The sequence below is a fragment of the Scylla paramamosain genome, chromosome 32 (assembly GCF_035594125.1).
Source record: "Scylla paramamosain isolate STU-SP2022 chromosome 32, ASM3559412v1, whole genome shotgun sequence".
Classification (NCBI taxonomy): Eukaryota; Metazoa; Arthropoda; class Malacostraca; order Decapoda; family Portunidae; genus Scylla; species Scylla paramamosain.
Window position 1 is genome coordinate 515,060 of NC_087182.1, and position 16,095 is coordinate 531,154.

Sequence of the window (16,095 nt, forward strand, 5' to 3'; positions counted from 1 at the left end):
ATTCAGTTATTAAGATTGTGGATTTTGGGTTTGCACATTTGATGCCTGACAAGGAAAAGGATGGCAGCACGAAGACACCGTGCTTCACTGTTCACTATGCAGCGCCAGAAGTGTTGCTGCAAGCTGTGCAGAAGGGAGCAAATGGTACCGCTTGAACATTCATGCACTGGTTGAGTATCTTGTGTGTAATTTTATGATGAAAGGTTTTTAATGCAGGGACAGTTGTTTATAGGCATTTTTACATTATTTTTAGTGTACAACCATCCAAAAGGCATTTAGCTCAGTGTTACTGCAACAACCACACAGTACTGAATGTAGGGTTTCCTGTTTCATTAGAGATTTCTCTGCAGTGGTGTTTTCAATACAAGGAGTGTTTTCTATAGTTATTTTCTTTATTTTGAGGGCTTGCTATAATATCCTGCACAACTCTAAAAATACATCAAATTAACCTCCCACCAAAGCACAATACAGACACTTCCATTGGCTGTAACATTACTGCTAATACTGCAACATTCTTTCTGAGGGGAACCACACACATTAACAATAATAACACATGTTACAAAAAACTACACCAAACATATTAAGCTCAACATTTTTGTATAATAATTTTTAGAAACATGAATGACCAAAAATGGTTCTAGGATAAAAGAGGAAAAAAATGACAGAACACTACAGCATAACAGTACAAATGGCAGGTGTGTCTCTTTTCTCTTATTCCTTATTTGCAAGGATTAAAGCTGTTACCTTAGAGATCACAAGAAGTGGGACGGTACAGTTTGCTAAGCTGCCGGTACACGTAGGATGGTGCAGTACCTCGACTGAAATAAAAGAGATTTAAATGGTCAGCAGCCATTATTTAAAGCTAAGTGCAAGATAAACAGGGTACAGTAAAATCCCTCTTATCCGGCATCAACGGGACCGCCGACTGATCTGATGGTACTGATCTGATAGTATCTAGCTCCACATGAGACAACAACAGGTTGAGGTTTGAGAAAGGACCATCCAACACTCAACACGAGGAATGTATATCCACCTACACGAAATAAACATGTGGAAAAGGAATGTATCAAAAACTGGAATCAAGAATTTCTGTGAGAATAAAATGGTATGTACTTTTGTGATACCTTCCCTGTTCAATTTGCAACAGTAAATATGTTTCAAATACTGCCCCACTGAAAGAGGTATCAGGATAATGACTAACAAATAAAACTTACTGAAACAGAATAAAACTTTGGTGGTGAGGCAAGAGAGGCTGCACCAACAAAGGTCTCAATGCCTCCGTTGGTCACCACCGTCTCGGTGCCAACGATGACCTTTGATGACCTTGTTGACACGTGACATGATGGGGAACACTGCAGAGTCTTGAATTAATGTTGTCTCAATTCCAGCAGTACATAAAGCTTTTGCCACTGGGTGACCCTGCACAAGTAAAAGATGTATTGAGAACATAAGAACATAATAAAATAAAGGAAGCTGCAAGAAGCCATCACCCCTACATGTGGCAGTCCCTGTGTTATGTATTGTGCACATCAGACACGATGACGTGAAAGAGACGCATAAAACACCTTGCATCATATTTAGGGGCACGTTCGGCAACAATAACGTGGAATTTCCTTTGTGTGGCTGCCTTGGTCAGGAAGGCCAAGACCAGTGGACACATTGCACACGTCACAATGACCTCATCATTGTGAATCTTGCTTACACCTTGGGCAGCTATCAATTCTTGGCTGAAATAAAAGGAATCAATATAATACTGGTAACAAACAATGTCAATGTCCCAAATGTCAGTGTAATCTTTACTCTACCTTTGTTCAACCTCAGCTTTCTGTTCACCAATGGCCTCAAGTACTCTGTCCTGCAGCTCTGGAATAACCTCCGTGCATTTTGGGAGATCTCCACATGCAGGGTGAGTCTACTAGCATGGACTGTGAGAGGCTTGGGTACTCCACACCTTGCTTCTCTCCACGTGGTGTGTTGTGTTCGTCAATTACTATCTGCGTGAAGAAGAAAAATAACTTAAATAAATAAATGAGATACACACACACACACACACACACACACACACACGAGGGCAGACAGGCAAAATACGTAGAGGTAGAGAGAGAGAGAGAGAGAGAGAGAGAGAGAGAGAGAGAGAGAGAGAGAGAGAGGCTGTACTCAAGCAATTATATCTTTCCATACCACACACACACACACACACACACACGCACACGAACGTTTCCCTAAGGGCTCCCCTTGACACACAGATAAAGGCTGGTAATTCTCTGTTGATCATTAGCTACAGTATGGAAGCCTCTGTTATACTTGGATATATTGTATTGTTGTTTTTTAACGTCAAATGGTAAATACTTAATAATGATAAGCTGAGATATAACACAGTATTAAGCCAAGCCTTCAATTCACACAAGCTTTTCAATGATTTCACATTACGCCACACAAGGGACGAGACATTGCAGTGTAAGGCCCGCCAGGACCAGTTTGAATTTGGCGCTTCAATCAGTAACATCTAGATACTTTGACAATTACAGTTATAATGGCCTGAGATTTATTTTTACACGCTTATAATTCTTTATATTTAATTTTCCATTAGTTTAGTATAATATAAAAGAAGTTGGTGGTTGTTATTGAAAGCTAAAAGTGTGTTGTGGATAGGTTTGTGTCCGTACTGTGCAGAGCAGGCCAAGGGAGGACAACACAGCACCAGACGTAACACAGAAAGGCACTGTGTTCAAAGGGTGCCATAAACTGTGGCTTCATTTAATGTATTTTGGCAGAACAAGACAGTGACAGGGCCGTGGGTGCCTGCGTGTGCTGGTGCAAGCTTGGTGCCTGCCTGGAGGTGCCTACAGGGAGGTGCCTACAGGGCCACCAAGGCTAATATTGGTAAGAAACCCGCCCACCACTTGTCCAGCCAGCTAATTTGCACAGTGTGATGTAACAGGCGGTAACTGTGATAGTGTTGTTACGTGTCACCCACAACAACAACACAGGGCTGTCAGGTCAGTGGTTAACCTTACTGTTTATTGTTGAGCCTCGTATTTCATGTTTTTGCACCTGGTTAGGAATATATTGACGTGACCCAGCATTCCACGGTGCCACAAGCGCTCCAAGCCTCCACCACAAAACTCTTACTAATTAACCATGACAGGAATTATAAAAACGTCAAAAAAATACACTTAATGTTATCAGCTGAGGTGGAGGCAGCCTTCCCCATTTGTCCGCCAATATCTGCTTCATTTCTCACTTATTGTAAGCCTAACACGTCACTAAGTGGAGCCACATAACTAGGCTTTCATATCCGCTAGCTAGATATATCTGCCATTGCCTCATTTAGTTACGATGGAAGAATAACAGGCAAAATAGCGGCCGTTCTCTCCACTGACAAGGGCCGCCATGATGCCTGGCTACCTCTGCCAACCTGCTTCAACCTGTGGGTTCCAATATTTTTTTATTTTTTTCTTAACTTCTTTATTCTGCTGGCATAGCATGTTTTTTTATGGTTTATAAAAATAATTATATGCTTTAGAAGTATTTTCGTGGCTTGTGTTGAGTTGTGTTCAATTTTGTGTTGCTTGCCGAAAATGCGGGGTGTTTTTTTAGCAGTATTTTGACAAACTTGATTTTTTATTTCACGTTCTAACTACGTCTTTTGCATTTCTAAAAATTGCTTATGATTTTTAAATTGTTTTTTGGTTCCTGTTGAGAGAAATAAGTGGACTTTAAAAATGATTTATGGTCCTGTTAAAAGTTGTTATTACAACACTTTTTGTGTTATTGTCTCTCTATTTGAGCTAGTAACTAACTTTTCATTGCTTGAAAAAATTGTTTGTATGTTTTAAAGTGTTTTATCTTGTTGTTGAGTCAAAATGGGTGGAATTTTCAGTGGTTTTTAATCGTATTTAGGTTCAACACTTGGTTTTTACACAATTTCGGTTTTATTTGTTTACTTCTTGTTCCAGGTCACTTTTGATTGTGTAAGATGATAGTTCAGATTTTTTAAAAATTTTTACGTTCCTAAAAATTCTAGTGTTGTGGACTTTTCAATGATTTAAATGGTGCCGAATATTTCAACACTTTTTCCATATTTCATTTGGATATTTTTTAAATACTACTCAGGCTAGAGCTGTTTTAATATTGTGAATATTATTTTAAGTATTTGTCAAGTCAGAATATATAAGGCATTCCAGCCTAGCTCCATTTTTTCGAGGGGTCAATTTCGAAATGAAATCCGTTACGGTACGTAAAATTGCCGTGACGTCACGGCCGCCATCATGGACCAGGGACCTTGATCGGCTCCGCCGTCTCCTCGGTAATAATTATCGTACTTTGCAGTGTTTTCCTAGTGTTTCCACGTGTTTCTAAACTCAGACGTGTAGATAAGAGTAGAATGAGTAAGAAAATAAGAGAAATAGAGGAGGAAGAGGAAGGGAGAAGGAATAGAGGAGGTGGTAAAACAGAAAAAATTATAAGAAAACAATATTTAGCTTAATTTTCCCTGCTGCCCTGTCTGTCTTGGTAGTATTTGTCTTCCCTGACAGTGCTTCCAGTGTATTTGGTGTGTTTAAGAGGTGTTGGAGTGTGTCTGGAGGTGTTTAGGGAGTGTTGCAGTGTGTCTGGAGGTGTTGAAAGGGTGTTGAAGTGTGTGTTTTAGGGATTTGGTGATGTTTGAGTCAATATTTAGCGTTCCTGGTGTGTTTTGGGGTGTCTTAGGCTTGTTTAGGAGTGTTTTAAGTGTGTTTTGGACTGTTTTCAATGTTTTGTGATGTTTCAAGTGTATTTTAGGATGTTATGGACGAGTTTGGGTGTGTTTTGTGTGGATACCGGGGAATTTTGGGTGCATTTGTGGGTATTTTAGGTCAGTCTGGGTGTTTTGGGGTGTTTTAAGTGTGTTTTGGGCCGTTTTCAGTGTTTTGGGATGTTTTAAGTGTGTTTTAGAATGTTATGGATGAGTTCAAGTGTGTTTTGGGTAGGTACGGTGTGTTTTCGATGCGTTTAAAGTCAATGGGGTGAGTTTTGGAGTATTTTAAGTGTGTTTGGGGATATTTTGGTGCACTTTCGATGTGTTTAGGGTGTTTTTTGTGCGTTTAGGAGTGTTTAAGGTGTTTTAAGGTGTTTTAGTGTGGTTGGAGTTGCTTTTGAGGTGTTTTGGTTATGTTATAGGCATGTTGCAGATAAGTACTGGGTCTTTGAGGGTAGAAGTGGTGTGCTGGAGGTAAAATAAAAGGTTCTGGAGTGTTTAAGGGGGGACTGTGATAGTAGAAGCGTGTCAGGGGTGTTATAGCGTGTGTTGTGATGTATGAAGCTACTAGATGCACGTGTGTGGGATGTCTGGGTCTGTACGAGGTGTTGTGGTGTTGGAGTCCTAGCAGGGGAAGGTACTGGAGGTTGTAGTGATGGGTAGAGGGTAAAAACAGAGGTACACTTTAGGTTAGGTAAGGTTAAGTGTTCATTGGTGTTGATTCAGTAATACGATCTTTTTTTCTTTTAAGATACAAATGTAGAGGGACGAAATAGGGAAGCAGGAAGACCACCACCACCATCACCACCAGCAGTGTGGAAGAAAGTTTAGGCAAGCGAAGAAAGTTGGAAAATTAATAATTAAACGCTTGCTGTCTTTTATTATCTTGAGTATAAAATGGTTATATGACAATCTCTCTCTCTCTCTCTCTCTCTCTCTCTCTCTCTCTCTCTCTCTCTCTCTCTCTCTCTCTCTCTCTCTCTCTCTCTCTCTCTCTCTCTCTCTCTCTCTCAGCTTTGTATTAGTTACCCGTTGACAGAAGTGACAGCCGCGTTTTCTCTTGTCAGATGTAAAACAAAGCTGTAGTTTCCTTCCAGCTGGTGATAAAACTCTTTCTCGCTCTTCCTCACTCTCCCACGTCACGGAAGCAGTGTGTGTGTGTGTGTGTGTGTGTGTGTGTGTGAAGAAGAAAATGTTATATTATATCTACGTGTTTAAAAGTTTCCTTCATTTAAGTCCAAAGAGGCTGGCTGGCTGATGCTAAGGAAGGAAGAAAGGGGTGGTGTTTAGGGGTCTGGGATGGAAAGCGAGTGATGTGTTTTGTAGCCTTCAGATAAAAAAATATTAACAAAGTTTACACAGTGGGAAAATTTTGGTGGTGAGAGAGAAAATGACTAAAATATTACCTCAAATTTAACCAAACGTGGTGGAGCTTCACACTCCTCAGCTGACCCTAATCAAACCAAGCCTAACCCAAAGAAGCCTACCCTAACTTCTGTCTGGTGCTTCCTCCTCCCCAAGACTGGCTATCTCGTGTCTTAATCCCAAGCTGGCCTAACCAAACTTTACCTAACCTAACCTAAGCAATTCTAACCTAGCCAAACCTTACCTAAGCAAGCCTAACCTAGCCAAGCCTTACTAACCTAACCTAACCTAGCCAAACCTTACCTAAGCAAGCCTAACCTAGCCAAGCCTTACCTAACCTAACCTAACCTAACCTAACCTAAAGAAACCTAGCCAAACCTAACATAACCTAGCCTAACCAAACCTAACCTAACCTACATCCTCTTCCCACGGCCCCACTTAACCAAACCTAATGTAACTTTCAGAGCAACGGCAACCCTCCGATCCGGCAAGCAAGTTGGCGGCAGCGATGGCGGTGGCGGCGGCAGTGGTGGTGAGGTGGATGGCAGGGACAGAGGGGCAGTACAGGCTGCGGACATCAAGGAGAAGGTGAGCAGGGTGTTGTGTTGGTGTGTGTTGGTGTGTGTTGCTAAGCTGAGATGCAATATTTGTCACTCAACACTCGTGCAACACTGCCTCCATGCACAAGTGTGTCGGGAAAATGATTTAAAGTCATAAAAATATTCTTGTTTTACTTTATTTATTTATTTATTTATTTTGTTTTATTTTTTGTATATATAGGAGGGACACTGGTCAAAGGGAACTAAGAACAATAAGAAAAAAATACTGAGAAAAAATAAAAGATAAAAAAGACCTCACTTAACCTAACCTAACCTAACATAAGCTAACTTAACCTAACATAACTTAGCCTAACCTCTTTTAACCTAACATAACTTAACCTAACTTAACTTAACCTAACCTAACCTAACTTAACCTAACCTCTTTTAACCTAACCTAACCTAACTTAACTTAACCTAACCTAACTTAACCTAACCTCACTTAACCTCACTTAACCTAACCTAACGTAACTTAACCTAACCTAACCTCACTTAACCTAACCTCACTTAACCTAACATAACCTAACCTCACTTAACCTAACGTAACCTAACCTAACCTAACACCCACAGAGGAACGCATGGACAAGCAAGGTGTTATTCGGCAGTCTGATCCTGGACCTGCTCGGCTTGAAGGTGGTGCTGCCCGTGTCTCCTGCTCTCCTCGACTGTTACTCCAAGCACAACACCAGCGGCTTGTATTCCTCTCAGCTCTCCTGTGTGACTTATTACCAGCATATCATCGGTTTCGCTGCGAGGTTCCATTCTGTCTTGTTTGATAATTAAGTGGGTTTGTTGTGTTTTGTATTGGTTTATATATTTTTAGCTTGTTTTTATTATTATTTTTTCAATTTTTTTATCCTATTATCTATTTATTTATTTTTTGTTTGTTTGTTTGTTTACAGGGTGTGTGTGTGTTTGTTTGTGTTCCTGCTGTTCAATATTGCAGCTTGTTTTCTTTATTATTGTTATTTTGTGTTTTATTCTATTTCAGTGTTCTGAGGGAGTCTTCAGGTGTTTTTGGGGTGTTTTGGGGTGTTTTTGGAGTGTTTTGGGGTGTTTTTGGTGTGTTGTGAAGTGTTTTGATGTGTTTTGGGGTGGTTAAGGGGTGTTTTGAAGTGTTTTGTGGTGTTGTGGAGGTGTTTTGGGATTTTTGGTGTGTTTTAAAGTGTTTTGGGATGTTTTTGGAATGTTTTGATGTGTTTTGAGATGTTTAGGAGTATTTTTGGAGTATTTTGGTGTGTTTTTGGAGTGTTTTGGGATGTGTTTGTAGTGTTTTGGGGTGTTTTGGGGTATTTTGAAGGTGTTTTGGTGTGTTTTTGGAGTGTTTTGGGGTATTTTGGGATGTTTTGGTGTGTTTTGGGTTATTTTGAGAGTGTTTTGGTGTGTTTTTGGAGTGTTTCTGGGTGTTTTGGAGTATTTTGAGGGTGTTTAAAGGTGTTGTGGTAGTTTAAAATATATTGTTAGTTTACTTTTTTTTAACTTTTTATTTTCTTATGCATTATTTTATTTCTTATTTATATTGTGGTGTGTTGTCGGTGTGTCCTAACCTAACCTAACCAGCCTACCCTCTCCTAACCTCCCCTCAACCCACAGGCACTGATTGGCGTGACATTCAGCATAGGCTTCACCGTCGGGCACACTGTGGGGGCTGCGTTCTCCCGCTGGGGAAGTACTGGGTGGTTCGCGGCCTCGGCTGTCTATGCACGCACTCTCACTGTGGCTAACATAATATTCTTTGCTGTCTTCTTCCAGGAATCGCTGCCTGAGGTGTGTGTGTGTGTGTGTCTCTCATTTATTTTTTTTATTATGTATATTTTTTTTGTTTTTGTATAATTTTTGCTTATTTTTTTTTTCCTTTCATTTTTTCTTTCTTTGCTTATTTTGTAATTTGTTTGTATTTCCTTGTGTCTCTGAATGTTGTTAAAGAGAGGTGCATTGTGAGTAAAGCATCATTTTCTCTTTCCTTTCCTCATTTCTTTACTTTTCCCTCTTATTCCTTCCTTTCTGTCATCCTTTCTATTCATTACAAACCCTTTCTCTCATTTTCCTTACCATAAACCATCAAAACATCTTAACAATCTCATTTAAATCACTTTTCTTTTCATTATCATCTGTTTGTTTACATTCTCTTGCTTTCTTTCACTTATTAATTCATTACACTCCTGTTTGTGTGTTTAGGAATGTTTTGAGATATTTTGGGGTGTTTTGGAGGTGTTTTGGGGTGTTTTTTCAAGTGTTTTGAGGTAAATTGTCTGTTTTTGGGTATATTTGTCTGTTTTTGTCGGTTTTTTGGGTATCATTGGGGTTTTGGAGGTGTTTTGGGGGTGTTTTTGCAAGTGTTTTGAGGTAAATTGTCTTTTTTGGGTATTTTTTGGGTTTTGGAGATGTTTTGGGGGTGTTTTTGCAAGTGTTTTGAGGTAAATTGTCTTTTTTGGGTATTATTGGGGTTTTGGAGGTGTTTTTTCAAGTGTTTTGAGGTAAATTGTCTTTTTTTGGGTATTATTGGGGTTTTGGAGGTGTTTTGGGGGTGTTTTTTCAAGTGTTTTGAGGTAAATTGTCTGTTTTTGGGTGTTTAATGGTGTTTTGGGAGTGTTTTGCAAGTTTTTGAGGTAAATAGTGTGTTTTGGGGTGTTTAATGGTGTTTTGAGAGTGTTTTGCAAGTGTTTTGAGGGAAATAGTTTGTTTTGGGGTGTTTAATGGTGTCTTGGTGGTGTTTCAGGGTTATATAGGGGTGTTTGGGGGTGATCTAGGGTAAGTAGTGTTATCAAGGCTGTAGTGGAAGTTACTGTGGGTTTTCAAAGGGTGTTTCCATGGTGATTCACTTGTATTTTATCCCTTGTACAGTAAAACTCCCTTTCCCTGAGTTGGCAACACTGTTTGTTTACGTTCGCTGTTGTCTCGTCGTGTGTGAGTCAGATTTGTGTCTTGTTCTTCCACCGCAGGGCAGAAGGAGGAGGGACATCGGTGCCAGTTTGACCGAGGCTTGGGAGGTGATCAATCCTAGGGCTCTGTTCTCCGTCAGCTGTGTCAAGGGCCTGGGCAGAGAAGGTGTGTGTGTGTGTGTGTTTGTATGTTCAGTATTGTGTGTTTGTGTTTGTAGTATTGTTTGTGTGTTTGTAGTATTGTGTGTTTGTGTGTTTAGTATTGTGTGTGTGTTTGTGTGTGTGTGTGTGTGTGTGTGTGTGTGTGTGTGTGTGTGTGTGTGTGTGTGTGTGTGTGTGTGTACTAGCAAACATTCCCTTTTGTTTACTCCTGAAACACACACACACACACACACACACACACACACACACACACACCACCTCCCGTTCCTCCTCCTCCTTCTCTCCCTTCATTCATAAACACCTTTCTTTCTCTCTCTCTGTAGAACGCACGAAATTAATACAACTTAGCCGAGTTTACTTCCTCTACCTGTTCCTGTATTCTGGCCTGGAGTGTTAGACTGTATTCTAAAACAGTTTAGTCTCTCACCACTACTATTTTTAAAGGCCACAGAGATGATTAGCCAGATTCTCAAGAGTTATTTTCCTGATAATAATATGGAAATCTTGTTGATTTGTCACTAAAACCATAAAATTATCCTTAAAAACCTGTCACTTTAACTAGACCCTTTTGAAAGTAGTAGAGATGCATTGCAGAAGTGTTTCAGAACAGGGACCTTAGATTTACTGTTAGATAGATATATTGTGCTTTGTAATATACTATAAGAGGTCTTCATTCACCACCAGAACAAAGGCTAACTTACAGAGACTGCCACATGTAGGCCTGATGGCTTCTTGCAGCTTCCCTTATTTTCTTATGTTCAAATGTTCTTCTGTTCATGAGACAGAGGCAAGTGGTATACAGCCATTCCCCATTTGTTTTGTTAAGTCAAGATTTTCTCTCCTCACAGCTTATGGCAAAGTCTTTCTGGTGCGGAAGGTATCGGGGAAGGATGCAGGGAAGTTGTATGCCATGAAGGTTCTGAAGAAAGCGACCATCGTACAGAAGAAGACAACTGAGCACACCAAGACAGAGAGGCAGGTGTTAAGAGGCAGTGCAGCAGAGTCCCTTCCTGGTCACCCTTCACTATGCCTTCCAAACTGATGCTAAACTCCACCTTATCCTTGGTTAGTATTACCATTTGTGTGTCTGTGTGTGTGTTTGTATTTTCCCTCTCCCATGGTGAAATTACCTCATCTTCAGCTCAGTTTATCAGTGTTTATGGAAAATTCAAGGAGGGAAGGAAACTTTAATTGTGCATTTAAATCAATGTTAATTTTTTTGTTATTCCTTTTTTCTTATATCTTTCTCTGTTGCATGGTGAATTTATTGTTTATTTTTGTGTTGCTGTTCAGACTATGTCAGCGGAGGAGAACTGTTCACTCACCTTTACCAGCGAGAAAGGTTCCATGAGGATGAAGTCCGTCTCTACATTGGTGAAGTCATCCTTGCCCTTGAGCATCTGCACAAAGTAAGCCACATTGAGTACCTCACATTATGTACCATTGGGAAAACTCTAGCCTGGTATAAGAAATTCATGAAAAAAAAAAAAAAAAAAATTGGTAAACTATTTTGGGAGCATAGAAAAGTTTAATCCTCAGATAGAAAAAATTTAAGACACACACACACACACACACACACACACACACACACACACACACACACACACACACACACACACACACACACACACACACACACACACACACACACACACACAGGCACAGTGTTGCATTTTTATCACTCAGACTTACACCAGGTTAAGAGTATTCTCAATAGCAATTACAGAATACGCAGCTCCGTTTTAACTGATGGTTTTCTGTTTTGTTCTTTGCATTTGTTTAACAACTGGGATCCATTGCAGCTTGGTATCATCTATCGAGACATCAAGCTTGAAAACATCCTCCTGGACTTGGATGGCCACATAGTTTTGACAGACTTTGGCCTCAGCAAGGACTTCCTCTCCCATGAAACGGAACACAGAGCATACTCCTTCTGTGGCACAATTGAGTACGTGGCCCCCGAGGTGGTGCAGGGAGGAGCTCACGGCCACGATCAGGCTGTGGACTGGTGGAGTGTGGGAGTGTTAACATATGAACTGTCAACTGGAGCCTCGCCTTTCACGGTGGAAGGTGAAAAGAGTAACCAGCAGGAGATTTCAAGTTAAGAGTCTGCACTGAACTTTCTTTTGGTTGAAAGATAAAGGTATGGGATGTGGTAGTTCATTAAATATCAGGCTAGATATGCTCTATGTGAATATTATTATTTTTTACTTATTTTGTTTTATTTAACTAGATTGCAAGTTCTAATGGAATGTTTTCTATTTTCACAACAGACGAATCCTGAAAACACGGCCACCGTTGCCCAGTGATCTATCGCCAGAGGTCAGAGACTTAATTTCAAGACTCCTCGTGAAAGACCCTCGCCAGTGGTTAGGGAGAGGGCCACGGGATGCGCTAGAGATTAAGGACCATGTATTTTTTAAGGTTTGTATTGAGGCTGCTCACTCATATAGTACAAATTTAGCTGCAACATGGGTGATCTGAACTAAGCTGGTCATCCTCTCTCTATACCTGTTCTTCTGGTGCTGCAAATTGTTTTGTATCAGTGAAAGCATTAAAACATACTTGAATTTTTGGTGAATTGTCTCAGCGTGATTTTGACAGTAAAGGTAAATTGTCATAGTAGTAGCAGTAGTAATAATATAAGTATGCATGGCTGATGTCTTCCCCTGTGAGGGATAGACTCATTGTAAGAATAGATATATAGTTTAGGAGTTTCCCAGCTTCCTCATCTTATTAGTTTTAGTTATGTGTGAATTATATTTGTGTCTAGTTGTATGCATACTTTCTCATTTAATTATTAAAGTACTTGTGATGAAAAAAAATGTATGAAATAACTCATAGACATGTATTTTTTCCAGGACTCACCATTTTTCCAAAAATACGAACTGAATCTCCGAGATAATATACTCGGAGACGGCAGCTTCAGTGTCTGTCGGGAATGTGTACAAAAGTCCAGCGGGCAACAACACTTTCCTGTGGAGATAGTGTCAAGAAGACTAGACTGCCAACAAGAAATCAATTTACTCTGGGCTTGCCAAGGACATTCCAACATTGTCAACAACCTCCATGAAGTTTTCCATGATGAGGTAAGCATCTATTCATGATTCTCAACATTGGAAGCTGAATAATGAAAGTTGAAAATGTCTTCCATATATGCCTTTGTTTTGTGGAGTTTGTTTACTGAGCACTATGTAATACCTACCACTCTCAGTTATGGATAAACACTTGCACTAGAGTGATTCCTGCTTGAATACACTAATTTCATCAGACCACTCTTCTTCCTCTACTATCTTTTAACAGTCATTGACATTCTCTCCATCTACCTATCTCTGTGTTGCCTCACTCTCTGTGGGAGCATCCCCTGAGGAGGTGGCCACACCAGAAGAACCTCCATCCTCCTTATCTAGACCTTTCCTTGTTGCTTGTTCAACTGCATGATGTCTTTAACACACACTTCTCTACCCCATCCAAGTACTACCATCCACTGATGCTTTTCCTGTGCACGTAGTGAACTGCTGACACCAGGTTCCTCACGACGACCGAAGCCCGAGGCGAGCATCTGTGAACCTCTCGTGTTTCCTGATCCTCTGAGGTAGCCAGCTCTCCACCTCCAAGGAGCTGCATCACAATGTAGGTGTGTGCCTGTGAAACCAACATGAATTAGATACAGGCATACAATGATTAAATGCAAGGAAAAGAAAATAATATGATCTTAAACTAATTGTTACTTAAATCATTTTGTGTCAAAATGATTTAATATCAATGACATATCCAAAAGAAAGAGTGAGTGAAGTTGAAAGTACTCGTAGTGATAGGTGAGGAAAGCTACTTGGATGGTAGTACTTGGATGGGGTAGAGAAGTGTGTGTTAAAGACATCATGCAGTTGAACAAGCAACAAGGAAAGGTCTAGATAAGGAGGATGGAGGTTCTTCTGGTGTGGCCACCTCCTCAGGGGATGCTCCCACAGAGAGTGAGGCAACACAGAGATAGGTAGATGGAGAGAATGTCAATGACTGTTAAAAGATAGTAGAGGAAGAAGAGTGGTCTGATGAAATTAGTGTATTCAAGCAGGAATCACTCTAGTGCAAGTGTTTATCCATAACTGAGAGTGGTAGGTATTACATAGTGCTCAGTAAACAAACTCCACAAAACAAAGGCATATATGGAAGACATTTTCAACTTTCATTATTCAGCTTCCAATGTTGAGAATCATGAATAGATGCTTACCTCATCATGGAAAACTTCATGGAGGTTGTTGACAATGTTGGAATGTCCTTGGCAAGCCCAGAGTAAATTGATTTCTTGTTGGCAGTCTAGTCTTCTTGACACTATCTCCACAGGAAAGTGTTGTTGCCCGCTGGACTTTTGTACACATTCCCGACAGACACTGAAGCTGCCGTCTCCGAGTATATTATCTCGGAGATTCAGTTCGTATTTTTGGAAAAATGGTGAGTCCTGGAAAAAATACATGTCTATGAGTTATTTCATACATTTTTTTTCATCACAAGTACTTTAATAATTAAATGAGAAAGTATGCATACAACTAGACACAAATATAATTCACACATAACTAAAACTAATAAGATGAGGAAGCTGGGAAACTCCTAAACTATATATCTATTCTTACAATGAGTCTATCCCTCACAGGGGAAGACATCAGCCATACATACTTATATTATTACTACTGCTACTACTATGACAATTTACCTTTACTGTCAAAATCACGCTGAGATAATTCACCAAAAATTCAAGTATGTTTTAATGCTTTCACTGATACAAAACAATTTGCAGCACCAGAAGTAATGCATGAAATCTTTATAATCATCTACTTGAAAGAAGGGGATTAAAAAGAATGGATTTTGCAATTTGTACCCAGTTTAAAGATTAGAGATGGCTGTGGAACAAGTAAAAATGTCTTAGAGTGATTAATGGTTAAGGAAAGATGTAGCAAACAGCAGTCAAAGAGTTAATAGTGAAGAATCAAAATTAGCAAGTAAATCAGCAACAGCAGAATAGAAACTGAGTACTAACCTTAAAGCTACAAGCCAATAATAGGTTGGTTGTGGAAGGTCTTCTGTCTGGTGACATCTTGAAAAGGCTGCTGCTGTCACTGATGACATTGTCAGTGAAGAGAATTGATGGAGCAACGTAGGAGTAGCCCTGAAATAATAATGTAACAATACTATCTTTGGAAGAGTACACACACTCATATAAATACATACATACATACATTCATACATATACACATACATATACAATTAAGTCTTATTTGGGTACTTACATTGAACATTTTCTCAACATCTGGAGGAACGATTGCTGGAGAATCCTGTGGTATCATTGCAGTGAACTCTTCAGAAAAATTACTAACATCTAACTCAGTACTGATTCTTGGTACAAAGGGAGCAGGTACTTTCTTTTGAGCAAGGCATCCCAATTCAATTTCTGTCAGGAAAAAAAGGAATTACCACTTATTACAACCAAGCCACATCAATTTTTTTTCTTTCTAAATGTATCTAAAAGTTGCATCAATATAAACCACTTGGTCATTAGGTCACAACCACTACTAAAGACACAACATGACTTCAAGGTAATCTTTAAAAGGAAAATATGAAAGGATGGTATTTCTACCTCCATTCCTGTTTCTCATTTACAGACTGGTAAGCAAAAGATGAAGGTAAGTGAATAAAAGAACAGGTATAGAGAGAGGATGACCAGCTTAGTTCAGATCACCCATGTTGCAGCTAAATTTGTACTATATGAGTGAGCAGCCTCAATACAAACCTTAAAAAATACATGGTCCTTAATCTCTAGCGCATCCCGTGGCCCTCTCCCTAACCACTGGCGAGGGTCTTTCACGAGGAGTCTTGAAATTAAGTCTCTGACCTCTGGCGATAGATCACTGGGCAACGGTGGCCGTGTTTTCAGGATTCGTCTGTTGTGAAAATAGAAAACATTCCATTAGAACTTGCAATCTAGTTAAATAAAACAAAATAAGTAAAAAATAATAATATTCACATAGAGCATATCTAGCCTGATATTTAATGAACTACCACATCCCATACCTTTATCTTTCAACCAAAAGAAAGTTCAGTGCAGACTCTTAACTTGAAATCTCCTGCTGGTTACTCTTTTCACCTTCCACCGTGAAAGGCGAGGCTCCAGTTGACAGTTCATATGTTAACACTCCCACACTCCACCAGTCCACAGCCTGATCGTGGCCGTGAGCTCCTCCCTGCACCACCTCGGGGGCCACGTACTCAATTGTGCCACAGAAGGAGTATGCTCTGTGTTCCGTTTCATGGGAGAGGAAGTCCTTGCTGAGGCCAAAGTCTGTCAAAACTATGTGGC

The 16,095-nt window shown here is 39.9% G+C and overlaps 3 protein-coding genes and 1 long non-coding RNA gene across 4 annotated transcripts in view; 2 read left to right on the plus strand and 2 right to left on the minus strand.

Moving 5' to 3' along the window:
* Positions 1 to 371: 371 nt before the first annotated feature.
* On the minus strand, positions 372 to 3,382 carry LOC135088969 (uncharacterized). The gene is made up of 5 exons (XR_010261348.1): positions 3,177 to 3,382; positions 1,806 to 1,994; positions 1,566 to 1,727; positions 1,215 to 1,419; positions 372 to 818 (listed from the first exon to the last, which is right to left on the minus strand). It is a non-coding gene; the product is annotated as an uncharacterized LOC135088969 (long non-coding RNA).
* On the plus strand, positions 2,473 to 12,154 carry LOC135088948 (ribosomal protein S6 kinase alpha-5-like). Its single transcript, XM_063984032.1, is given in 11 exon segments — positions 2,473 to 2,999; positions 5,490 to 5,569; positions 6,568 to 6,691; positions 7,270 to 7,454; positions 8,293 to 8,466; positions 9,642 to 9,747; positions 10,592 to 10,728; positions 10,730 to 10,808; positions 11,037 to 11,152; positions 11,546 to 11,886; positions 12,017 to 12,154. Coding segments are annotated over 7 exon segments (1,092 nt in total). The 5' UTR covers positions 2,473 to 2,999; positions 5,490 to 5,569; positions 6,568 to 6,691; positions 7,270 to 7,277; the 3' UTR covers positions 11,849 to 11,886; positions 12,017 to 12,154.
* Positions 11,889 to 16,095, plus strand: part of LOC135089371 (ribosomal protein S6 kinase alpha-5-like) — a 5,369-nt gene continuing 1,162 nt past the window's right edge. Inside the window, exons 1-3 of the mRNA XM_063984936.1 lie at positions 11,889 to 11,917; positions 12,017 to 12,167; positions 12,605 to 12,832. Of these exons, the coding sequence (XP_063841006.1) occupies positions 11,889 to 11,917; positions 12,017 to 12,167; positions 12,605 to 12,832 (408 nt within the window). The remainder of the gene's footprint in view (positions 11,918 to 12,016; positions 12,168 to 12,604; positions 12,833 to 16,095) is intronic.
* LOC135088934 (ribosomal protein S6 kinase alpha-5-like) lies at positions 12,752 to 16,090 on the minus strand (the record flags this gene model as incomplete). The annotated part of the gene is given in 9 exon segments (XM_063983994.1): positions 12,752 to 13,295; positions 13,298 to 13,336; positions 13,338 to 13,388; positions 13,975 to 14,202; positions 14,779 to 14,907; positions 15,029 to 15,174; positions 15,177 to 15,189; positions 15,529 to 15,679; positions 15,852 to 16,090. Coding segments are annotated over 9 exon segments (1,071 nt in total), but the record flags the coding sequence as incomplete, so codon positions are not given.